Source organism: Boleophthalmus pectinirostris, unplaced genomic scaffold, assembly GCF_026225935.1.
Source record: "Boleophthalmus pectinirostris isolate CB_2022bp ecotype Guang Dong unplaced genomic scaffold, ASM2622593v1 HiC_scaffold_22, whole genome shotgun sequence".
NCBI lineage: Eukaryota > Metazoa > Chordata > Actinopteri > Gobiiformes > Gobiidae > Boleophthalmus > Boleophthalmus pectinirostris.
The window spans coordinates 35,732,169-35,758,095 of NW_026571190.1; the positions used below are offsets into that span (position 1 = coordinate 35,732,169).

At 39.4% G+C, this 25,927-nt stretch overlaps 1 protein-coding gene across 1 annotated transcript in view; it reads right to left on the reverse strand.

Annotated features, from left to right (window-relative positions):
• The window catches only part of gab1 (GRB2-associated binding protein 1), a 135,365-nt gene that overhangs the window by 39,335 nt on the left and 70,103 nt on the right, over positions 1 to 25,927 (reverse strand). The window contains 2 exon segments of the mRNA XM_055158551.1: positions 1,345 to 1,510; positions 3,997 to 4,125. Of these exon segments, the coding sequence (XP_055014526.1) occupies positions 1,345 to 1,510; positions 3,997 to 4,125 (295 nt within the window).

The following is a 25,927-nucleotide window of genomic DNA, read 5'->3' on the forward strand; positions in this document are numbered from 1 at the left end:
GTTCTGGAATAAGAATACACTAGAAGGTTCGCAAAAACCCCGGAAGTGCAAGTTCGGGCACCAGCCAATCAACCGAAGAGCCTTACATTCTGTGCTGGAAACGATTCCCGAGATCGAGGATTTAAAGCCGGAACAAAGAGAATGTTTGGTGAATTTCATCAAGAGGAAAGACGTTATTGCCCTTCTTCCTACGGGATTTGGGAAAAACTTAATATACCAGTTACCCCCGTTAGTGGCACATTACATGCATCATGACCAAATAGCAGCGATTGGTTAAACGAAAAAAAGTATGTGCCTACCATCGAGCGAACTAATCCTAAAGCTGCGAGGTCAGGCAGTTTCAATAAAGTAGAAATCTCGACCGCTTTTTTTAACTGTTGTGCTGTTACACAAAAGGGACCCAGACAGACACTTGAGTTTGACGTCATGGCTTCACAGCTCTTCTCTGATTGGCCAGTGCGTGGTCTACAACTTTCTTGCAAACGGTCTAGTGCAGGGGTGTCAAACTCATTTTGGTCCGGGGGCCGTATCCAACCTACATTGATCCCAAAGGGGCCGGATCAGAAAACTCATGGCATATATATACTCCAAAAATAACAATAAGTTCAAATATTTGTGCAGAGAAACGCAAATCTATTACAGACATCTTTTTTAATTGATGAACTTTTTCTTATTATAATATTATAATATCATGAACAACCTGAAACTTGAAGAAAAATTCAATTTCAACACAATGTTTTAACAATAACTTGTATGTAAACAGGAATAAGTCAATTTTTCTTGGAAAATCCTGCACTCAGCATCTACTTTTCTCATGTTGGACATTTTTCTGATGAGGGTGTCACAGTCAACAGTCAAAACGATCGTCCTTTAAGAGCGTTTGGAAAGAGACAAGTCTTCATTTGTGCTGCTCTGGTGGGAGGGGCCACGTACAGAGACGCTGGAGACGCTGCTGTGATAAACACCACAGAAAATTACCAATATTTTAATAGAAAATATAATTAAAATATTTTAGTAGAAAATCACCCAAGGGCCAGATTAAAGGTCTTGGAGGGCCGGATCTGGCCCCTGGGCCTTATGTTTGACACATGTGGTCTAGTGTATTCCGCTTCCTGTTGTAGTTCTAAATAAGTCAGTTCTTTACAGTCAGAGTTTACTAAAATAAAGCTCAGATTAAAGTCTAATAAAGCCTCAGACTGAGCAGAGCCTACAAAGAATATTGATGGCATCAGTTGCAACGTATCAATATGACATACAAGTAGACCCAAAAACCTAAAAAAAAACTAAAATCTTCTGATAAACATGTCTCCTTTGTGCTGAGAAGTGTGTGTGTCTCTGTCTCACCGTCGTCAGTGGGGTTGAAGCCACAGATTTCGCAGATGGAGTGGACCCACTTGTTCATTTCCTCCTCAGTGTCGGCCACCAGGTAGAACACGCGGTCAATGGTCTTTATGTCGAAGATGAAGCTGTGCTCCAGGTCCTTCTTGTTAAACGTCAGGCCAGCATCCACCTGGACAACAGTGAGTGAGGTCAGAAGAGACGCACAGATCCAAGTTTTCATGTTATTACCTCACCAAAACATACTCAGAATTGTGTTTTGTTTCATTCATTTTATTGTACTGTATTGAAATTTGGTGCAACAATGGCGAAACTTTACTTCTTCCCCTTTTCAAATTGCAAAAACGTGCCGTGAGAATGACGCAAAATTACTTATTTTTCAAATGAAGAATGAGAACTTCGCACATCAGTTACTTGAGACGAGTGCGTTGGAGAAGAGGGAGCAGCCCAAGAACATAGAGAAAAATCCCACGCACCGTCTTTCTTGCAAAATGTGAGATTTATTACGACAAACCGGTTTGTCCTAATAAATCAAAATGATCAAATGTTTTGATTTAGTGAAATTATACACTGCTTTGCTTTTGTATACAGCAAAAAATATACTGCCATAAAATATCCAAAAACTGTTCAGTACTCAAAAAGTACACAATGAATTAAGGGGAAGGGGTAAATTTAAAACAAAGACAATGAAAACCACCAGGAAAAGTGTGTGTGTGTGTGTGTGTGTGCGTGTGCAGTACAATACAAAAAAAAGAAAAGGTTTTGGGTTAAAATTAAATGATGTATGCATGGTATGTAATTTATTTTGCTCTATGTATATATTTGTAAAGTTCTGTGATCAATGTACAGAAGTAACCACATCATTTTTTAAACTATGTCATGAACAGAGGTGGGTTAATATTAGGGGTGTGCAAAAATATCGGAATATCAATATATCGTATCGTTTAATGTGATGATACAGTATCGATATCGTGGGCTGCTTTATCGATATATCACCAAGAGTATTTTCAGGTGTGTTTTACTAAATTATTTTGTTACAGTGCTACAGTTTTGTTGCTTATGGAGTGAAAGGAAACTCATTTATGCGACACATTTGACATTTTTACTGTTTGGATAATCTTCCAAAATGTTTGTGTTTCATATGAACTTTGCACAAGAAATGGTTTAACAAAGACTTTTAGTATCACAGCCACGATTTAGCCAGTATTTTTTATTGAACCGTATCGAATCTATTTGAAATATATCATATCGAATCGAAAGTGCACTGTATCGAGATATGTATCGTATCGGCAACTTCTTAATGATACCCAGCCCTAGTTAATATAAGTTTTTCTTCTCCCCACTCCTTTTCGAGAAATGTGCTTTTCAATTGTTTACAGAGTATGTGTAGAATGTGTATGATTATTGTTTCTCTCTTGGCACAAACTCAAAATAAAAACAAATCAATCAATTCACACATGTTTGAGTAATGCTTTATGATTAGTCTGTTTACATCTTCAAACTTCAAAATGCTCAGTTCCACCTTTTAACGCTATTTAGTTGTATTTTATGTTACCTTTTACGTATAAATTAGTATTGATTGGAGATTTTTCAGTTCAGATTTTATTACAAAACAGCACCAATTATGTTATGAGGCTGTTATTTATCCTTCAAATCACAACTAAACCTTGTATGAATAAAAGTTTAAACATTATGGAGACGTCCTAGTCCAAAATCAACTTGTAAATAGTGTTATTACATCAAATTAAAGTCCTGATGAAGATATCGGCTGAACCAATACCCGCAATTTCGATATTCAATACTAGTATCAGTGCATCTGTAGACTTTATTTTCAGTGGCTGCATAACTTGTAGTAAACAAATTGAATGAGTATTAAGTATTTTAAAGAGGGGATATTTATTTCTATGAGGAATTAACTGCGAACACATAAAATTTTTCCGTCACCATGTTCCGTTTTACTGTTTTGAAGATACTATATTCGCCAAAAACAACGTATTAACATGTTTAATTTAATTTAATTTTCGTTTTTGCCGCTTTGAGTGTCCCCTCCTTTTGCTCCCTGTGTTAAGTCACCCCCCCTTCAGAGCGCTACACCAACACAATCCCATCAGGTTTGTCAAGTTGCTTTGTACAGTTCTGTATCGTGTGTTTGTGTATTTATGGAGAATTGTCACGTGGGGAGCATGGGTGACGTGGGCTTGTGTGCAGCTAAACATAAAGAAGGTTTGATAGGGCCTGGGAGAGATCGCTAAATTACTCAAACATGAATGGATGACGTATAAATCCTCTTTAGGCAAGTTTTTGATAAGGGAACAAGGTTAGGACATAGTAGAAAACTCCAAAAAGCTTTAAAAGTGCACTGTGTAAGTCTTCAGTTAGGGGTCCGTCACCTTCTTGTTTCTATGGAGATGTCATTGCTCTGTCTGGAATGTTCCACAGTGTGACATTAAGCTGCTCTGCCTTACACTTATTCAATTACGGGTGGTTTTATAGCTCAAAAATACCTAGAAAAACTCGACGTGCTTAAGTTTACCGTGAAACATTTTAGACAAAGCAAAAACATCTTCATGGAGAAAAGTAGGCGCCGAATCCTCCACCAGAAAAGTTACACAATGCAGCTTTGAGAAATCCCGTTTGCATTCGTGTGAAGTTCAGTACCTGCTCACATAAGTTGAGGTCTATGACTCTGATGGGCTTCTTGGTATGGTCATTCTTGTAGTACTCCAACACGTCTGGGTCGCCCGTCAGACGGCCGTTTCGAAGAACAAACCACCGCTTCTTCCATGCCTGCGGAGAAACCAGGTCAGAGGTCACCGCGAGTTCATAACAGACCAGAACCTGACCAGAGGCTTTGAGTCATTTCACAGCGCCCATGTGGATTTTCAACACACATAACATTATAAACAACTAGAGGCTCTGTTAGTAGTTACGTTTACTTATTACTTTTTAGAGTACTTTTCTAGCAGTGTACTTTTACTCCTACTGGAGACTATTCTTACTTGAGTAAAAGTTGTAGTTACTCTCCCCACTGTGAGGGAGTTTAAAGTGACTAAAGCTTTATGTGACAATATGAAATAATTTGAACATTTGTGGGGGGTTTTCCAGGACTAAACCATGATTAAACCAGGACTGGATTAGGACTAAACAAGGACTGAACCAGGACTGAACCAGGGCTGAACCAGGACTAGACCAGGACTAGACCAGGACTAAACCAGGACTAAAGCAGGACTAAAGCAGTATTAAAGCAGTATTAAAGCAGGACTAAAGCAGGGCTAAACCAGGACTAAACCAGGACTAAACCAGGACTAAACCAGGACTAAACCAGGACTAAAGCAGGACTAAAGCAGGATTAAAGCAGGGCTAAACCAGGACTGGACCAGGACTAAATTAGGACTAAATTAGGATTAAATTAGGACTAAACCAGGATTGGATCAGGACTAAACGAGGACTGGACAAGGCTTAAACCAGGACTGGACCAGGTCTGAACCAGGACTGGCCAGGACCAGGACTGGACCAGGTCTGAACCAGGACTGGATCAGGACAAAACCAGTACAAAACCAGGACTAAACCAGGACTAAAACAGGACTAAACAAGGATTGGACCAGGGCTAGACGAGGACTGGATGAGGACTGAACCAGAACTGGACCAGGACTGGACCAGGACTGGACCAGGACTGAACCAGGACTGGACCAGGACTGGACCAGGACTGAACCAGGACTGAACCAGGACTGAACCAGGACTGAACCAGGACTGAACCAGGACTGGATCAGGTCTAAACCAGAACTGGACCAGGACTAAACCAGGACTAAACCAGAACTAAACCAGAACTAAACCAGGACTAAACCAAGACTAAACCGAGACTGGAGCAGGACTAAATGAGGACTGGATGAGGACTAAATCAGGACTAAATCAGATTTAAACAAGTACTAAACCAGGACTAAACCAGGACTGGACTAGGACCAGGCATCTGAACAGACCTTTAGTCTCATTTATATGTCTGCCCTTTGAAAATACCAGATTTTGTGCATAATTTTGTTTTGTACTTCCAATTACATCAACTTTAAAATTTTAAATCACCTGGTCCTGACAATTACTCTTGTGTAGTACAGAAATACTTTTTTACTCTTACTTGAGTCATTTCTTGGACCACTACTTTGCGCTTCTACAATTTTTGACAATTCTACTCAGTTACGATTCGTTTGCTTTTTTAATCTATGTTATAATTTTGTCTCCTCATCCCAAACAGACCTGGAGTTGTGTTTCGTTTCATTCACACTTGTCCAAAACATAAATCTTGTATATTTAGGCTGGGTTTTCTCTTAAATTGCAAACACTCTGTTCCACCTTGTGATGTCACGTGGTAATACGACAATTTCAGCTCTGGTATTGCAAATCTCTACTGAACTAAAAGGAAAAAGGTAGCTGTTAACTTGTAAACTACCAGTACATCACATTGCAAAGTAGAAGAACAGAACATTTTGAGCTTGGGAGAAGTAGACAGACTAATTAAAGGATTACTCAAACCGTGTGAGTGAAACAGAAGGTGAGGTAACAACATTATGACATGGCTTAAAGTTCACGAGGGTCAATTTTGCGTAATGTGGGAGCTGTAAGTGCCAAGACGAGGCCTGTGACCAAAAATATGTGTCTGGGTTAACGCAACAAAAGCCACATCGTCTGGACTGGCACACTCAATGAAATGCAAAAAGGGAAACATGCAATTAAGCCTTTGAGACACACTCTGTTGTCTGCGCTCACAAGAGAATAGGAGACACAAAGGAGAAAGGAATATACAGCTTCTGCAACATACAAACTGAGATTAATGGCTTTCACTCTCATCGTCTTCTTTTATAAACCGCTTTATTTTTAACTAGAACAGAGTGAACCTGTCCTCCACTATCAAGGTCGGTAAAAGCGGTGCGACAGTTACACGGCTGATACGAAATGCGCTCAGGAGTACAAAATGCGACAGATACAAGTTTATTAAGTTACTGACGAGAAAACGAATGATGCCAACTGGAAGCACTGCTCTGTCTCAAGTTCTATTAGGCAAGTTTGGGTTTAATCTGAGCTTTATTTTAACACAATCTGACCGGAAACAATCGACTTTGCTGTTCAACAAGTCCCACTGAAATAACTTCACATCGTGCCATTTTTTTAGGGTGTCCAAATGAGAAGTTCATGGAAAAGGTAGTGCACTCAAAATCCCACAATGTACCTTGAGAAGTTGTGGGCATCAGTGGTCACTAGAGCGGGCCACATACACCAAAATGCATTGCGAGAGTCGGGAAAACAGCGGCGTACAGCGACAGGTGTTTAACTGGACACAACCTGACTGAATGAAGCAGATCGATATATCGCCAAGAGTATTTTTTGGTATATTTTACTAAATTATATAGTTACAGCGCTACAGTTTCATTGTTTGTTCAGAGGATTTTTGGAAACGCATTTATGCAACACATTTGACATTTTCAGTGTTTTGATGATCAAAACGTTTGTGTTTCATATGAACTTTGCACAAGAAGTGGTTTAATTTTTATTGAACCATATCGAATTGATATGAAATATATAATTGAATCAAAAGTGCACTGTATTGAGATATGTATCATATCGTGGCCTATGTATCAAGGTATGTATCGTATCAGCAACTTCTTAACGATACCCTATGTGGTGAATGATGACTGTTTTTCATTTAGTCAGTTTCATGTGTTGTTTAAACTCATTTTATGTTTTTTTTCTTGAGTTTTCAGATGGTCTAAAAAAAAACATTTTTGGCAGTGTTTTCTAACTGTGCATTGTCACCATGTCACCCCCAGTATGGTGTTACCGCAGTTATTAGCCTATAAAAATACTGATATCATTAGAAACCCAACAAAATCTGTCTAAATTCTGTCTAAATTATAAATCTTTTTTTTTTTTCCCCCCAAACTTTATTTAATAACAATTTCCAAATATCAGTACTGTCAGGATAAAATATTTAAATAAAGATAGGAAGCTGAGTAAAACACACAAACAAAAAATCAACAATCAAAAATACAAAAAAAACTACCAAGTCACCTACTCACAATAAACATGTACCACACTGAAAAAAAAGAGAGAATGAGATAGTAATCAGTCAAAGACAAGAGTGAAAAACATCAGTCTGGAACAGAGGGAAAATTAACACACACACAAACTGAAAAAATGGAACCCACATTTTCTTGAAAATCTTCAATGATCAAGACTTTTTCCATGTTCACAAAATGTAGAATGTCTGTATAAATCTATTTATTAATTGTATTTGACAAAAAAGCACTAAAACACTACAAATATGTGGATTATTTTAGAAATTATCAACAAGCCAGAGTGGACAAACATCCAGTCGTGAGATCAGAGCGACGAGGAAGCACCAATCGTGTGAGAGGAATGCAGAGCAGAGCTTAGCACAGACTTTGACCTGTTAAACAATGGTGTATTCTTGTCTTTTTTGTTTTTCCATCCGTGGGGTGCTGTTAGCTTTTGGGCCAAACCCAACCTGAGACACAGAGAAGAGCATCAGAGCGAATTCTCCACAAACACGAGGACGGCCAGGCAAAGCAGCCGAAAGCGGGGGATGAACTTAAAGGATTGTGTAACTTTTTCAGGTGGAGGGTCCGTCAAATGCTTTTCTTTGTGGAGATGTTATTGCTTCGTCTGGAATTTCTTTTCTATCTCCTTTCTATCTTCATGGAGACCAAACAAGACCAAGTTACAGGTCAGATCTGTTAATAAACGACCACCAAAAAGTTACGTACTGCTCCTTTAAGCTCAATAAAATCATATATAAAAAGCATGTGTAAAAGTTATGGTATGATCTCCCTTTTTTTTTTTTTTTCAGGAAGTACTGTGAGTTGCGCTGTAGGTCTACAAGATTAATCGCAATCAAAATAACGCAATTAGCAAAACTGCAAACGCTGCAATTTTTTAAGTATCATAATTTCTTCCACAAACAAGAACAAATTCAGTGTTATTCGTTGTACAAATGACTAAGCCTGTAGTTCAGCTCTGTGCAAACATGTTCTGAAATGTGATTCTTGTATTCGTTTGTCAGTTCAGGTTTCAGTCTTTTTGTCAAATCTTCTGGACGTGTTTAAAAAGTTAATTTTGAACAGAATGCTATTATTGGTCTAATCTTTATAGTCTAGATATGTAAGGCTGCATTGTTCTAGTGCCAGTTTTGATACAGCGGATATGTTTATTTTAGCTTTAACTGAATAATGTCAAAACATAGTGAACAAATATGCATCATAAAATCACACTGAAGTCCAGTTTGGAAGGTGTAGAAGCACAATACACAGTGACCAGTCAATTCTGATCCAGTTTCCTTGTTTATAAATTAATTCATAACCAAAGTAGATTAGTGTCCTTGGTAAAGAAAGTTAAGAACAAGGAAGCTAAGTGAGATAGTAAACAGCAGGGCCACAGCTGTATGAAAAAATATCAATAGAAATTCTTTGATAGCATTTTTCTGTACTGGAGAAATCATGATATTCTTCCCACACTGCCCCACACTCACACAAGCAGCACAGAGTTCAGACTTATGTAATCACACACGGAGAAACAAACTGAACAAAGCTGCATGAGCCTATGAAGACTGTCCTCAATTTAAAGCAGCCCACTTTAAAAGCAGCTCTTCTCTAAAGGCCCAGCGAGCACACAAAGACTCCTCTGATGAGCTGTGTGCTCTGCACAAAGACACTGGGTGTGGAGAGGAAACCTCGCTCTCTGCCACATGACAAAGCAATTTGGGCTCAGGTTTCCCTGTGGGGAACAGAAGGACTTAGAGCTAAGGTTACAGTCGGGACAGGCCCGCCCAGGCCCTCTGTTGACAGGGAGAGGTGCTGCAAAACAAGGAGAGGTCAGGCCAGCAGAGAGGGCACCTGCTGCTAATGACGCTGCCAACATTACACTTTTGTTAGTTTAAAAGGTCCTATATTATACAAAATTGATTATTGTGAACTTTAAGCCATGCTATAATGCTGTTACCTCATCAAAAACAGACCTGGAGTTGTGTTTTGTTTCATTCACACTTTTGACTGATCCTTCATTATTAGTCTGTCTACATCTCCAAAGCTCAAAATGCTGCTCCACCTCGATTATGAAGCAGTAGTTTTCAAGTTAACAGCCCCTTTTACCTTCAGTTCAGTTCAGATTTGGATAATTTCAGCCCTGGAATTGCCAATGATTTTAGCAAATGTGTATGGAATTTAAAAACACAATAGAGCACTAATGTATTATCACATGACATCACAAGGTTTTAAAGATAAGTACTCAGCCTAAATTGTTTGTGTGTATGAAACAAAACACAACTCCAGCTATATTTCTGATCAGGAAACATGATAACATAAAATCAGAAAATGGTGTAATATGGGTCATTTAAATTGCACAATAACTATCACCCTACGGCAATAATAAAAATATACAGTCTATAATTACAGAGGCATTTTTTATTTCATCAAATACCTGTTTTCTTGGGTCACGGCTACACATACTCAGATCATTTTTAATATCAAAGCAACATCTACATTTTCAGATACATACCACTTGTTGCTTAGTCTGCCTGTGTGTTTCAATAGACTCCTACCTCCATAGATGCATCCTACAGGACTTGGTTTTGTGAAAAAGTAAAGTCCATGAACATCTGGTCCTGTCTACTGATGTTCGAGCTGCCCCACTGGATTTGATTATAAATGAACTACGTCTATGCCTATAGTAGTAGTAGCTCCCTCCCACTTACGCGTGATATTTGAAAGACACAGGAAGGCACCATGCTTTGGCACATGGTGGGGGGGGGGCAAACGCAGACAGACGGGGCTTTGAGGGTCCAGTCATGACGAAGACTGGGCACGGGGCACGGGGCGGAGGGAAGAGGAGATGCCAACGGAGTGTGGTCATCCTCCAAAATGATAACATCAAAAAGAAAATTTGGGTGCTTTAGCTCTGGGTTTATTGTTATTTATTTAAAGAAGATTAAATTATGCTTTCTTCTGTTTTACTGTTAAAATCTAACACCCATGGGTCATTATGTTATATTCTGGACATTTTAAATAGTCATCTAATAAAAGTATCAACTCCACTGACTCTGGGTTGGATAATTGTGGAGCCCAACGCCGGGTGCCCATTCTTTTTCACTGACAAGATTTCAAAACTTTTCCATGACTTTTATGACCTAAAGTGAATTGTCCATGACTTTACGGCACCTACATGTGTAGAATTGATCATACTTTCAGGGCTAAGTATGAAATGTTAACTCTTTCCACTCACCTTATGGTTTGGGATTATAGTTTTTTAACATTCAAAATACTGTCAGTGCATTTATTGTCGTCTCTTTTAAACAAAATGAGCATACGTTTGGAAATAATCATAATAGAATAATGAGAACTTAACAAAATGCTGTAGTTGCGTGAAAGAGATACTAAAATTCAATGACTTTTTCCTAAACTTTCATTGAATTTATACATTTCCATAACTTTTCCAGGATTTCCATAACCGTGGGAACCCTGCCAACGAGAGGCAACCTTGTGAAAGTCATTACAATTAAGCCGAGACCCTATTCCAGTCCAAATAAGAGTCAGGTTTGTGGAGATGCAAGCCTGCTCACAGTAAGATCGCCGTTTTTTTTTTCCCAAAAATTTTTCATCCAATAAAAACAAACTAAAATATAACCATGTTCCTGTTCTTTTGTTTGTTTTTGTTATTTTTGGTTGTAAAAAGATACATATTATGGCTTTAATCTCTATTTCTACACCGTCTGAAATTCTTGAACATAAATATTTATCCGTGATGATATTAATAATAATGATTTGATTTGAAAATTCTAAACACGTAGCTAAAAACAAACCTACATATTAGAGATAGTTGGCTGATACATTGGGCGATATTTGGACTTTAGTTTATCGGCTGTTGGCCTTAAATCTCCGGTACAGACCAATATTTAGTTTGGATGAAGCTGTAGACTAAAAATAACCATAAAGCTTTATTTGAACACTTCAGTACAAACAGATAATGGCTGAAAATATAGACAGTTCTATTACAGGTTTGTGGTGAAAAAACGGATGTGGGTGAGTTTGTCGTAAACAAAAGTAACTCCACTACATACTGAAAGTAACAGAACTGCAGAACAGACTACTTCATCCAGTGATACTCTGCTTCCATGACTACCGCCGGCACTAACGTCATTAAAAACTCTTTATGATGTAGATACCTTAATGCATCCTAAAAGGCCTTTAAGTGCACTAATTGCTAATACGCGTCCACTGTCAGTGCAAGCTGTTAAATAGCATACTTAAGCCCCTTCTCTAATGGGACGAGATAGTGAAGAGGGATGATAGGGAGGCTTCAGGAGCTCAGAACATTTATAGGACAACGTATAAAACAGAACAAAAGTGTGTCCATAAGAGGAGGATTTATGGCAGCGGTAGTAAAAAAAGATTAGCCAGCAATAAGACTGAGGAGCTGCTGACTTAGGCCATTAACTGTGATGATCTAGTCACTCGGGCTAACCACTCTGCCACAGTTCCACTAGTCAAACAATTCTTCTTTTGTAGACTGTACTTTATCACTGTGGAAAATAAGAAATAGTGGCATAATCACATAAAAATATCAGAAGAAGAAACTGTCTTTGTACTGTATTTTTCAGACTATAAGGCGCACTTAAAATCCCTCAGTTTTCCCAAAAATCGACAGTGCACCTCATGTATTAATTCTGGTTGTACTTACTGAGCTTGAACTGATTTTATGTGGTACACGGTGCTCAAAAATCTGTCAAAATGTTTTAGTACGACTTTGGTAAGCTACAATGCCGCACTGCTTGATGGACTGTCAGAGCATTACCACTACCGTAGTCAAGAGCCTTATGGAGTAAAGGGCGAATTATAGTTCTGCGTCGGCATTTATGACATTAATGAAATGCTACAGAAAAATATATGTCCATTCATATACACGGTCTATGTGTATGACCTGCAGATTTATAATCTCTGAAAAGTTTAACATGAACCATCTCCAACACGATAGAAGCACAGAACAGACTCACCATCAGCAGCACATCCCTCTGTCACAGAAAGAACACTTATATTCCACTGAGTCGTGTCCTTTAGTCCGACAGAAGCTGAACCGCATCAGCGCAAAAGGAGAGACCTGTTTTTTCAACGCTTATAGTTTATGCAAATTATCCATGTGGTTTTAAGTTTCGGTTCAGTAAAACGTAAACAAATGTGCGCAAAGCTGCATCAAACACATTACTACTCAATGTATATTAGAGTCCTCCTCGTAGGAAATAAAACAAACTAAAATTATCCACCACATTCATATTCATAATACACATTCACCAAGACGGAGGCAACGCCGGGCGAGTTACGCCACGATCTGCCAGTGGATCATGGACGCCTGGGCTAAGGGATCAGTCTCAAGTGTCGTCCGTTTGTTGCTTATAGTCCTGTGCTCCTTATGTATGAAAATAGAAGAGAGAATTCCACATTATTGATATTGCGCCTTATAGTCTGAAAACTACGGTAATTAAAACAGACTAAAATGAAAGCATGATGGCATTCAAATTTAATTAAAAAAGGTACATACGTGTCTTGAACGTAAACGGTCATCGATACATTAAAACATCTGTGTTGTTAACTGGCATGCAAGTGTCAAATTCACTTGTAAAAACTGTATAAAAGACACTAAGAAAAAATGAATCATGATAACATCGTGATCTGGCTCTAAGAAAGTCATGATATGAATAGTTTTTTAGCGTATTGCCCACCTCTAGCCCAAGGTAATACTTAAGATTGTTATGATTTGAAGATTATTTTTACGGTCATCACTGCAGCCCTGTTGAGTGGACTGTCTTTGTGTGTTGACATCTTTACTCTCAGGTGTAAACACAGGCTCTGAGTTCATACGAGTCTGTGCAGTTCTCACTCAGCAGGCTGCGGAGAGGCCTGACCATCTGCCCCGTGTGAGTGGGCCGGGGGTGACTGACCTGCCCCCAGCTGCACTGACTCATCGCTCTGTTTGCTGCCGCTCGCCAAAACGCAGCGACGCACCACGGGGTCGGCACGGGGGAAGAGAAGGTCATCGCCACGGTGATAAGAGAACAAATTAGTATGTGCTATCGCTTCATCATCTGCAAAACACGGCAGGCAACATTTGAAGGCCACGCGGAGAGCCTCGCGTCGCTCCTGCACAGTTAATATTACATTAGGGAGCTTTTCAGGCATTAGCTACACACCTGGTATCTTCCAAAGACACAGGAAATTAAACATACACTGTGCAGCTCGTGAGGCGTGTGTGCATCAGATGAGGTTTATAAAAGGCCTTGAGTGAAGTTGCGAGGAAAATATACTATGAATACACAGTTTTTGCAAGTTTGGTCTTATGTTATGATACTGCCAAAAGCAAAAAACTGCACAGAGACAACAAAACTGAAGAAAGCTACTGTGTCTACCAAAAATAAAGTTCGGAATTGTTGAACCAAGAACACATGTGGATATAAAATGAATCTAAAGAAATCACCTGCAAACAGAAAAAACACACAAAACCATCAAACTGGGAATGCACTGATTTAATACTGGTATCAGATATCCGATACTGAAATTGCTGGATCGAGTATCGGCTTCCAAATATCAGTTCAGATGATATTATGATTGGAGATATAACTTAGAGACTATTTACTGATTATTCTTGGCCCAGATAATCTCATAATGTTTGAATTTTTAGTTATACAAAGCTGTTCTGCAGTAGCAAAGCTGGTGCCACCTAGTGCTTCCACTTAATTTAATTTCTCTCCAGCAACTAGGTCAGGAATCAGAATACACTAGACGGTTTGCAATAACCCTGGAAGTTGTAGACCGGGCACCAACCAATCAGCGAAGAGCTGTGACGCCATGACGTCAAACTCAAGCGCCTGTCTGGGTCCCTTTTGTGGAACAGCACGACAGTAAACAAAGAGGTTGAGATGGATGTAGACGAAGACAGACATTCTGTGTTGGCAACGATTCCCGAGATCGAGGATTTAAAGCCGGAACCAAAAGAATGTTTGGTGAATTTTATGAAGGGGTAAGACGTTATTGCCCTTCTTTTTTCGGGATTTGGCGCATTACATATGTCACGACCAAAAAGCTTAAATAAAAAATAAATTAAATTAAATTAAAAAGTACCCGTCTACCGTCGAGCAAACAAATTCTAATGCTGTGAGGTCAGACGGTTTCCACAAAGTTAAACCGGCTGGTGAATCAGGCTAGTTCTGCAGTTACTTGAGAGAAAAATAACAGCTACAGAACACATTTGGACCAGATTTGTCGCATTTTATGTTAGTTTAAAGAAAATAAATGCTGTTTTCTGTCTCTGCACTCGTATCGGTTTATAACGGACATTGACAGATACTTAAAGTAATGTTATCGAAATTCTTATCGGAACATAAAAAGTTGGAGGGTGGTGTTCTCCTCGAGATCAAGATCATGAGTAAAGATAGATTTCAAGTTTGTATATCTATGGCTGAGTTAATGAATAATGCAATGTAGTAATTCAAGTGCAATTTGGAGTGTGAAAAAATGCTATACAGGCCTAAAGCAAATGCACTTTTATATTTTTTTATTTTTAACGAGACAAGCCAATAAATAGTGTTCCACAACTTCTTTAGTGCAGGGTCCGTCACCTGCTTGTCTTCATGGAGATGTTATTGCTTCCTCTGGCATGTTTCACCGTATGGTATTAAAACTTTCTATCATGGAGACCAAACCAGACCAAGTTACAGGTCAGATCTGTGGAGAGGCGACCCCGCTCACAGTCAGAATGCCCGTTTTATGAGATATATTTGAGCAAATAAAGAACTATAAAACCACCTGTAATTGAATAAATGTAATGTAGAGCTGGTTAATGCCATACTGTGGAACATTCCAGGCAGAGAGGGAGACAAAAACTGGCTACAATACATGTCAGATCTGTGGAGAGGCAACCCTATTCTCAGAAGGAATTATTCTATTTTTGTGCAATAGAAACACCGGCAATAAATAAATGATTAGATAAATGTGTTTTATGTCATACCACGGAACATTCCAAGCAAAGCAATAACAAGCAGGTGACGGACCCTCCACTAGAAAATGTACGCAATGCACCTTTAAGATATTGACGCAGACGTTTTTGACATTTCAAGCTCGGATTTGCACCCTGAAGCACGCGCCCAAAAATGCATGACACAGCAAACTGACACGAACGCAGTAAAGAAAATACGCAATCTTGCCCACCACAGCGGGCAACTATCTGGACCCCGGGACAGAGCCGAACAAAAGCGGGCCTGAGATCGGGGTGTGGGGAAGCGTCAGAAGTTTTGGCTCTCATCGCCGTGGTGACGAGCTGCGCACAGGGAGAAGGAGAGGGCTCACAAAAGCTCCTCTATGCCGGTCGTATAAATCAGGCTTTGTTACGAGGCATGACTTGGATTCTTGCTAAACAGCTATTTTTACATCGGCGGGCAGCGCAGAGGGACGCTAACGTACAAGCAAAAGTGCATGGCCTTTGGCGGACTGTGCAGACGTCATCCCAGCGAGCTTCACCTACTCACATGGGAGGGGGACTTCCACTGAGCGTGCCCTACATCCACACAGACCACAGACAGATACACTACCGGTCAAAAGTTTTAGAACATCATTTTTTTTTCAATTATTTATTGCAATTCAAGTCGTGCAAGTCCAACGAAGAGCTTGAAATGGTACAAAGGTAAGAACTGAACAGCCAGAGGTTAAAAAAAAAAAAATGATAAAAGATACAAAACACAAGTCACAGCTCTGCCAAAACTACTACTAAGATGGTGAGCTTGAAAACATGGAGTGTCCAGCGCAGTGTCCAGACTCAAACCCCATCGAGCTGGTTTGGGATGAACTGGACAGAAGAGTGAAAGCGAAGAAACCTACAAGTGCCACACATTTATGGGAACTTCTGCAACAGACTTGGGAAGTACTTTCTGAAGAATATTCGATTTCTATTGTAAAAAGAACGAGCCACGAGTGTGTTCAGCTGTTAAATCTGCCAAAGGTGGACACTTTCATGAATCAAAAGTTTAGAAGTTTTGGTCAACAGTAAACAGTAAAAAATAGGAAAAAATGTGGTGTTATGAAACTTTTGACCAGTAGTGTATGTGTTTGTGGAAATATTGGGAGATTGGTTATTTTACAGGTGCTATATTACACAAAATGTACTCTTGAGGCCTTTGAGTAATGTTGTTATTTCATCAAAAACATACCCAGAGTTGTGTTTTGTGTGGTTTCTTCCACCATTGTTATTGGTTGTTGTTGGTTATAGTTGTTTTAAATCTCTATATCCAGCTGTTCTACAATCTCTATGTTTAAAATTTTAAATAAATATACTTATTTACATTTTTAAAAAATCCCAAAAGAAACCTTGTTAAGCGTTTAAACTCGATTATATGAGTTTGGAAATCGTTTCACACAGAAATAGAAATTCGATTAATTGCACAGCCTTAGTAGGGGCTATTTAGTTGGTCGACGGTGAAGATTTCTTAAAAACATATAAATACAACATTTCCTGGTACTTTTCTGTTTAAATAGCTGTTTTTGTATGAACTACTGTGCAGTTTTAGTATTTTGAACGTAGTTTAGTTTAGATACATGGTCATTGATACTGAAAAGTTATGTCAACACTTCCCTTTGAGTCGACTTTTAGCAGTACGTGTCTTTAGTTGACCAATATTTCTACAAAATATTAGAATTTTGCTTTCATATCAAAAACAGACCTGGAGTTGTTTTGTTTCATTCACATGTCTGAATAATCCTTTATTATTAGTCTGTCTATAACTCCAAAGCTCAAAATGCTCTGCTCCACCTTGTGATGTCATGAAGCGGTAGTTTAAGAAAGCAGCTGAAGATGCATGAAGTTACGCTTTCTATTACATGACTTCACAAGGTACAGCAGATTGATTTCTTCTATCATAAGGGAAACAGCCTAAATATGCAAAATGTGTTTAGAATGAAACAAAACACAACTCCAGGTCTGTTTGTGATCAGAAAACAACATTATAACATAGATAAGAAAATATAATATGGGCCATTTTTAGCCAACTAAAGACATGTGCTCCTAAAAGTTGGCTAAAAGGGGAGTGTTGACAAAAACTCTTAACTTTTCAGTATGTATGACCATGTATTTGACCTAAACTACACTCAAAAACAATTATTTAAACAGAAAAGTACTAGGAAATGGTGTATTTGTATGTTTTTTTTTTAATCTTCAGCAAGCTTTCACTTTACTTTCTGCTGTTGTGTGTAAATAAGTAACTGACTAACAGAGATTTAGACACCATCGACTGAATAAACAGCCCCTACTTTGAAACGACCAACATTTAAAGCAACTATAACCAACAACCACCAATAAAAGCTGAAAGAAACCACACAAAACATGAGCTATTGAAGGGATCAGACACGTTATTTTGTTTCCCAACGCAATTCTGTAATAACATCTATCTGTAATTATGACTATGACATTAAAACCACATTAAAAACATTAGAGGAATTCAACCCAGACCACGCAATTCTTGTCGAAACATTCAATACTTAAAAACTAGACAATAATACAAAATAGTTATGACGAATTTAAGTGAAAATAGCTCACACAAAAGTTGATTTACAGGAGCCTACCTTGAGTACAGCTTAAAGGTGGATGCTTCCCTCGTGCCTCTCTCAGTGTCTTTACCAAAGCGTGCCTGCCTCAAAAGGGGATTTGTTGTTGTTTTTTTATGTCTTCTGGCTTTATCATGTGCTGCCCAGAGTGTAAGGGTCTGCAGCTTGTGACCTCTCCCTCCTAGGACTTCCTGTTCCATGTAATCAGGTTGGCCCAGACCTTCTTAACGGCTGCTTCTCAATAAGAGTGGGCGGGACTACGGGTAAGTATTTAGTTAGCGCGTTAAAGGTGCATTGTGTCACTTTTCTGGGGAAGGTTCCGTCAAATGTTTTTATTGGTTTATAATGTTATTGCTTGGTCTGGAAGGTTTCACAGTGGCCACGTTTACATGATGTTTTTTGATTTCAAATGAATTGTTTTGAATGAAAATGTTCGGAATTAAAATAATTTACTTTGAGTTTACATGGAAATAATAATAATTGAGGTTTAAATCGTCTTTATTTAATTCTGTTCAATGTCTGGGGGTGGGGAAGGGTTCAGATTGGACAGAGACATGAACGTATTTACATTTCTACCGGCTTTTTTGTTATCTCGGTTTGTCGTTACGCCACGGACACAAACGTGATCCAAACTTTTCCCGCAGTCGTTCTGATGATAATTGCGCAGCAGCTGGAGAATTCTCTCATCACGCTTTACGTCTGTCAGCTGACGAGGAGAAGGGAAGAGCGTCGGAGAAGTGAGGAAGAAGACAAACTGAGGCAACAGCTGCTCTACCTCAGCCCACTCCCGCATCAAGCTCGCAAATCCAAAGAGCAGTGGATGAAAATCCGAAGCCAAGACTGGTGGAGCCGAATCATCCGGATGGTGTCAGAAAGGCGACCCAGCGAGCATGCACTGAATGACCAGAAATGTTTTTAAGAAGAATAAACGTTTACATGATCAAGGAATAAATTAATTCGGCTTTAAAATCGGAATAAACCACCCATTTACTTCGGAATTAAGTTTAACTCCAAATAATCATTTTCATCAGGAATTAAGTGTTTACATGGTCTTTTAAAAGCGGAATTAATATTTATTCAGAATATAATTATTTTTATGAGGAATTACAGCTCTCATGTAAATGTGGCAAGAGACAAGAAACAAGATCATGTTACAGGTCAGATCTGTGGAGAGGCGACCCCGCTCAGTCTGTTTTTCAAGGTATTTTTGAGCTGTATCTGTAATTTAATAAATGTAACGCAGAGCTGCTTAATGTCATACTGTGGAACATTTCTGGCACAGCAATGACATATCCACAGCAACAAGCAGGTGACAGACCCCCAACCCAAAAGTTACGCAGTGCAGCTTTAAAGGAGGGAGCGTGTGCACAGCCGCTTCAACAGTTTCCCTTTGAAAACAAAGCGGTGCTCAGATCAGGCAGGTCCACAGAGCAGAGCCAATCAGGGACAGGGGCGTTCAGCAGCACCAGAGCTCTAACTAGAGGAATAAGACAAAAAAAAACGCCAAATGGTGTTGTGTCTATCAGAGGCACAAAATTATAGAATACAAAAAGACACTGACTACTACCCCACCTTCTAAAATGTTCTAAAAATTAGTTTGAATAACCAGTCATGCACCCACTGATAATGCTGGACTTTTTTGGGGGGGTCTTATCTACCTTTAACACAAAACTGACTCTTGTGAGCCCCTAGTCTTATTATAGCCTCCTCCTCCTCCTTATAACCTCCTCAAAAATAAAGCTGGAGTTGTGTTTTGTTTCATTCCCACAAGTTTGATTTCAAATGCCAGGGCTGAAAACATCCAAATTATTCTAGTGAAGGTGTATGAAGTTCAGTTTGAGAGAAGAACTCAGCCTAAATATGCAGGGTTTGTACTTTAAACGTGTGAATGAAACAAAACACAACTCCAGGTCTGTTTGTGATGAGGAAAAACATTAGAACTTGGGCTACGTTTATATGATGATGGTCTGAAAAGAAGACGCAAAAGTGGCGTCGTGTCTTCACTTTTTATTCCGCATTCAGACGAGCGTTTTCAGGAGGAAATCTGCATGCATATGGTGACGCAAAAGTGTGTGGAATTCGATTGGGTATGCATGCTGTCCGACATGTTTGTGTTTGTTGTACTGTATGTATGTGACGTAAACGCGTACGAGACGTGAGCAGATCTGACCAGAGTTTTGCGTCTTGGGCAGTGTAGACGGAAACGTTACGGCAAAGCGTATTCAACTTTTCCACTCTGGAGGGTGGTTTCAGATTTTTGCATTTTCAAGCCCCAAAAACGTTGTCACCGTCTAAAAGAAAGGCAAGCGTTCTCGTGTAAACAGGCCCATAGATCAGAAAACAGTGTAATATCAGCCCTTTAATGATGCTAATGAAGTAAATAGACTTTATTGTCTCATAATTAGGGCTAGGTATCATTCAGAGGTTGCCAATACCTCGATACATAGGCCACGATACGATACATATTTTGATACAGTGAGCTTTCGATTTGATACGATATATTTCAAATCAATTCAATACAGTTCAATAAAAACAGGCTGTGATACTAAAGTCTTCGTTAAACCACTTCTTGTGCAAAGTTAATATGAAACACGCCCATTTTAATCATTAAAACAGTGAAAATATCAAATGTGTTGCATAAACGAGTTTCCCTCTTCTTAAAAAGCAACAAAACTGTAGCTCTGTAACAAAATAATTGAGTAAACTATACCAAAAAACACTCTTGGAGATATATCGATACAGCAGCCCATGATACCGATATTGTACCATCACATTAAATGATACGATATATCGATATTTCAACATTTCTGCACACCCTTACTTGTAATGTTAAGTAATATGTATATGTTGGTGTCTAACAGAAAGTGTAATGTTTTCATCTGATTTATGACTCCAGAGGAAATTTAGTTTTGGTGCCAACTCTTTTATTTTTAGCTACTTGCTGTTACTGATTAATATGCACTGTGATAATTCAAATAAATCATGAAATTAAATGAAAAGACTCTCTATATGTTGAAATGCACACATCAGGTTTGGGTTTGCTCCTAGTTCGGCCTCCGAATCTGTATTTTTTTGGTTTTATTTACTGAATATTTATGACCAAATGTCAGGTTTCAATCAGCACTTACTGTATGAGTCAGTTCTAAGAGCGAAGCAACATTAACATTAACAGCGTGATAAATTATGCAGCTGACTAGAGGGTCACAATACTGGTCACAGAGATGCTCCCGACCGCAAACTTTCACAATGTTATATTCAAATTTGAAGTCGTCAATTCGCTTAATGTGGGTTACGTGGCATAATCACAGAATCCGACCTTATTTTTTGACATTTTATTATATCATATTTTTGATACGCACTAACGAAGAAGCTATTTGGGTTGAAATCGTCGCTTAATGTCCATGTTAAAGGACATTAAAGGACTTTTAATATAGTGCCTCAGACTTTTTGGATCGCTTTTAACTTTATCACAGTGTGTTTTTATACTACAAGCTTGGTCATCTTCACTTGTTGTTAGTGTTTGAGACTTGTCCTTGAGGAGCACATGTTTTGGACTTTGATCTAAGATTTTTGTGTCTTTTCTGTGTTTTTATACTTCTTTTTGACATCTTTAGTATCACAACATCAGTAAGACACAGAGCTGCTCTAATCCAGTTTTCTCAGTTCCGATATGATACCAGCAGAGACTGAAATCATTATTTATTTCATATAAGAGAGACAGAACAGATCCAGATGTGTTATGTAACTGTTATTTGTCTCTCAAGTCGCTACAGAACAGCTTTGTGTAAATAAAAGTTCAAACATTACGAGACTTTCTGGGCCAACTTTGTTCAGTAATCTTATGACATCGATATATAGGCCAAACCTGGATATCGGCTGAACTGACCGGTATTTGGAAGCCGACCCCGCTCATTTTTCAGGAACAGCCAAAATTCGAAAACCAGTATCGGATCGGTGCCTTCCTAATAATACATAAACCATATTAATCTACTTCCCTGATCTGTTATAATGTTGTTTCCTCATCAAAAACATACCTACAGAAGATCATTTTAACCTCGTTTCATCAGATTTTGCTAATTTTACCCTTTGAATTTTGGCTGTTGAATTTGCGGGCTTGAAAATGTATGTGCTGTATATTTAAAAGGTGCCATTTTTAAGTTGAATTTGAAACATGTTGAAAAAGTACACGTAAAATTTCATCAACTAAAATGCAGAATAAAAAAAGTGAGAAATTCAGCGGTATTTCAAATTCAAAATCTGATGGAACAAATGATCTTCCATACATGCGTGAAGTTTTGTTTTCTTTCACTCATGTGTGGTAATACAGGAAGTGCTCCACTGTGTTTTTAAACTCCATACATCTTCACAAGAATCATTTGGATCATTTCAGCCCTGGAATTCACAATCTCTACTGATCGAAAGGTAAAGTTAGGCCACGATACGATACATATCTCAATACAGTGCACTTTTGGTTCGATACTAGGGATGGGCATTCGATGAAATTTTCTTAATCGATCGTTGGAAGAATTAACGATCGATTATCGATTAATCATTAACGTTTTTAAATTAAAATGATCATCATTATTATTACTATCTGCACTACTAATCTGCATAAATAAATTCAACTTTACGACATATAAACCGTAACGACTCAAGAGCCACATTAATCCGTTTTAGATTATAATGTGTTTAATTCAGTTTAGCGCAACTCTCACAGAAACTAAACTTAAAACCGCATCGCTAATTTGCATAAACTCAGCGAAGATAAAACTACAGCTCTTGTGTCGCTGATGCGGTCAACTTCTGTCAGATTAAAAGACATGATTCAGTGGAATACAGGTTAGTGTGACCAGATTTGCGTTTGTCAAAACCAGGACAGCGTACGGGGGGAGGGAGGCGGGGACTCGTCATCCACATTGAGCGACTCTCACCTGGTAAAGCTTTTTCCCACTGGACACCGAAACATATGTGCTGCTTTATACACTGTGCACATGGCCTCACACTTGTCCCGAACGCAACGGAAAGCGTGGAATTTCTTGTACAAATCATCTTTAAATACGCATTTGTGCTTCGGTACGTTGCAGACTGTTTGTTTGCTCGCTCCTTCTGATGCAGAGACACATGTACAGACCCTGTTTGGTCACGCTACGCACAGCAACCTACATTCGGTTTGTCGATTAAATTTAACGTAATCGATGAAATTCTTAATGATCAATTATCGATTAATCATGCCCATCCCTATTCGATACGATGTATTTCAAATCGATTCGATAGGGTTCAATAAAAAATAAAGGTTAAATCATGACTGTGATACTAAAAGTCTTTGTTAAACCACTTCTTGTGCAAAGTTCATAAAAACACAAACATTTTAATCGTCAAAACAGTGAAAATGTCAAATGTGTCAAATAAACGAGTTTTCTTCCACTAAACAAACAACAAAACTGTAGCGCTGTAACAAAATAACTGAGTAAAATGTATCAAAAAACACTCTTGGTGATGTATCGATACAGCAGCCCACGATATCGATACTGTATAAATGATAGGATATACCGATATTTTTGATATTTTTGCACACCCCTAAATGTGTGAATGACACAAAACAAAACTCTGGGTATGTTTTGGATGACAGAACAAGATTATAACAAGGCTTAAAGCGCATAAGAGTCAATTTTGCGCAATATACCTTAAAAAAAAAACCCTGATAAGCTGAAATCCTGCTGACACACTCAATCACTCTTCGCCTTTATATGAACCCATCAAATAAACACACTTCCTGTTACAACTTACAAGAAGTACATCAGAGTAAAGACAGCTCTTATCTGCGGCTCTATAACTCTTGTCTCGTCTTACCTCTCATGTTGATCATTTTAATGGGCTCGTTGTATTGACGCTGTCCTATAGGGAAACCACAGCGGTCGAGTCCTCGTCTCCACCGCTCCGGCTCCATTCAAAACCCGTAATTACAGCCGGACTATAGTGTGAAATTGCCGGGTTCTTGCTTCTCCCGTCTGTGGCCGCATCTCATTTCTCTTTCCTCGCTTCCTTCTCCTCGTTTCCTCTCCTCGATCCTCCGTTTTTCAGCTGTCAATCAACTACACCACGGTAAGAGGCGTCCCGAAGCTCAGAGGAAGAGTTATTTTTTTGTGTCAGTGAGTTTATATTGTTGCAAAAACTTAAGGGCGTGGAGAGCAGCGAAGGATGTTGGATGTGTAAAATAATCTTGAATTTAACTTTAAAACTTAAGGAACTAGGAAAGGTTGTCCCATGCACTTTCAGTTTGTGTTTCCTGTCTCTCTCCTCTGCTCCTCTGTTCTTCTCTTCTTCTCTCTCCTCTACTCTTCTCTGCTGTTCTCTCCCCCTCTCCTTTGCTCTTCTCTCTCCTGCAAATCTCTCTCTAGTCTTTTCTCCTCCTCTGTTCCCTCTTTTCTCTACTTTCCTCTGCTACTCTCTTTCTCTCTCTCCTCTCCTCCTTGCTTCTCTGTTCCTCTCGCTCTCTCTCTTCTACTTCTCTCTCCATCTCCTCTGCTCCTTTCTGTCCTCTGCACCTCTATCTCCTGCTGATCTTCACTGATCCTTTCTCTCCTCTACTCCTCTCCTCTCCTCCTCTGCTCCTCTCTCTTCTTTACTCTTCTCTCCTCCTCTGCTCCTCTTCTCCTCCTCTGCTCATCTCTGTTCCTCTCTCTCCTCTGTTCCTCCTTCTTTACTCTTCTCTTGTCTCCTCCTCTATTCCTCTGCTCCTCTTTCTCTTCGGTTCTTCTCTCCTCTGCTCCTCTTTCCTCTGCTCTTCTCTCCCTCTCTCTCAGCTGTTCCTCTCTGCTCTTCTCTCTCTCTCCTCTCTCTCTGCTCTCTCTCTTCTCTCTCCTCCTCTTCTCTCTCTCCCTCTCTCCTCTACTCTTCTATCCTCCTCTCTCCTCTGCTCCTTTCTTTTTTACTCTTCTCTCGTCTGCTTCTATCTCATCTGTCCCTCTGCTCTTCCTCTCTCCTCTGCTCCTCCTTCTTTACTCTTCTCTTGTCTGCTCCTCCTTTCCTCTGCTCCTCTTTCTCCTCTGTTCCTCTCTCCTTTGCTCCTCTTTCCTCTCCACCTCTCTCCCTCTCTCTCAGCTGTTCCTCTCTTTCTCTTTCTCCTCCACTAATCTCTCTCCTCTGCTCTTCTATCCTCCTCTTTCTCCTCTGCTCCTTTCTTCTTTACTCTTCTCTCGTCTGCTTCTCTCTCATCTGCTCCTCTGTTCCTCTGCTTTTCGTCTCTCTCCTCTGCTCCTCTCTCTTCTTTACTCTTCTCTTGTCTGCTCCGCCTTTCCTCTGCTCCTCTTTCTCTTCAGTTCCTCTCTCCTCTGTTCCTCTCAGCTTCTCTCTCTCTCTACTCCTCTCTCTCCTCCTCTCTCTTTTCTCTTATCTCTCTTTTCCCCTTTCTCTGTTCTTCTCTCCTCTGCTCCTCTCTTTCCTCTCCTTCTCTCTCCCTCCCTCTCAGCTGTTCCTCTCTCTCCTCTACTCCTCTCTCTCCTCCTCTCTCTTTTCTCTTATCTCTCTTTTCCTCTTTCTCTGTTCTTCTCTCCTCTGCTCCTCTCTTTCCTCTATTCCTCTCTCATTCTCTCTTAGCTGTTCCTCTCCTCGTCTCTCCTCTGCTCTTCTCTCTCCTCAACTCCTCTCTCTCCTCTTTTCTGCTCCTCTCTCCTCTCCTCTACTCTTCTCTCCTCTACTCCTCTCTGTAATCTTCTCTGCTCTTCTCTTCTCTGCTCTTCTCTCTCTTCTCTGCTCTCTCTGCTCTTCTCTCTCTCTCTCTTCTCTCTCTACTCTTCTCTTCTCTCTCTCTCTTCTCTTCTCTCTCTACTCTTCTCTTCTCTCTCTACTCTTCTCTCTCCTCTTCTCTCTCTACTCTCTCTCTCTCTTCTCTCTCTACTCTTCTCTCTCTACTCTCTCTCTCTCTCTCTCTCTCTCTCTCTCTCTCTCTC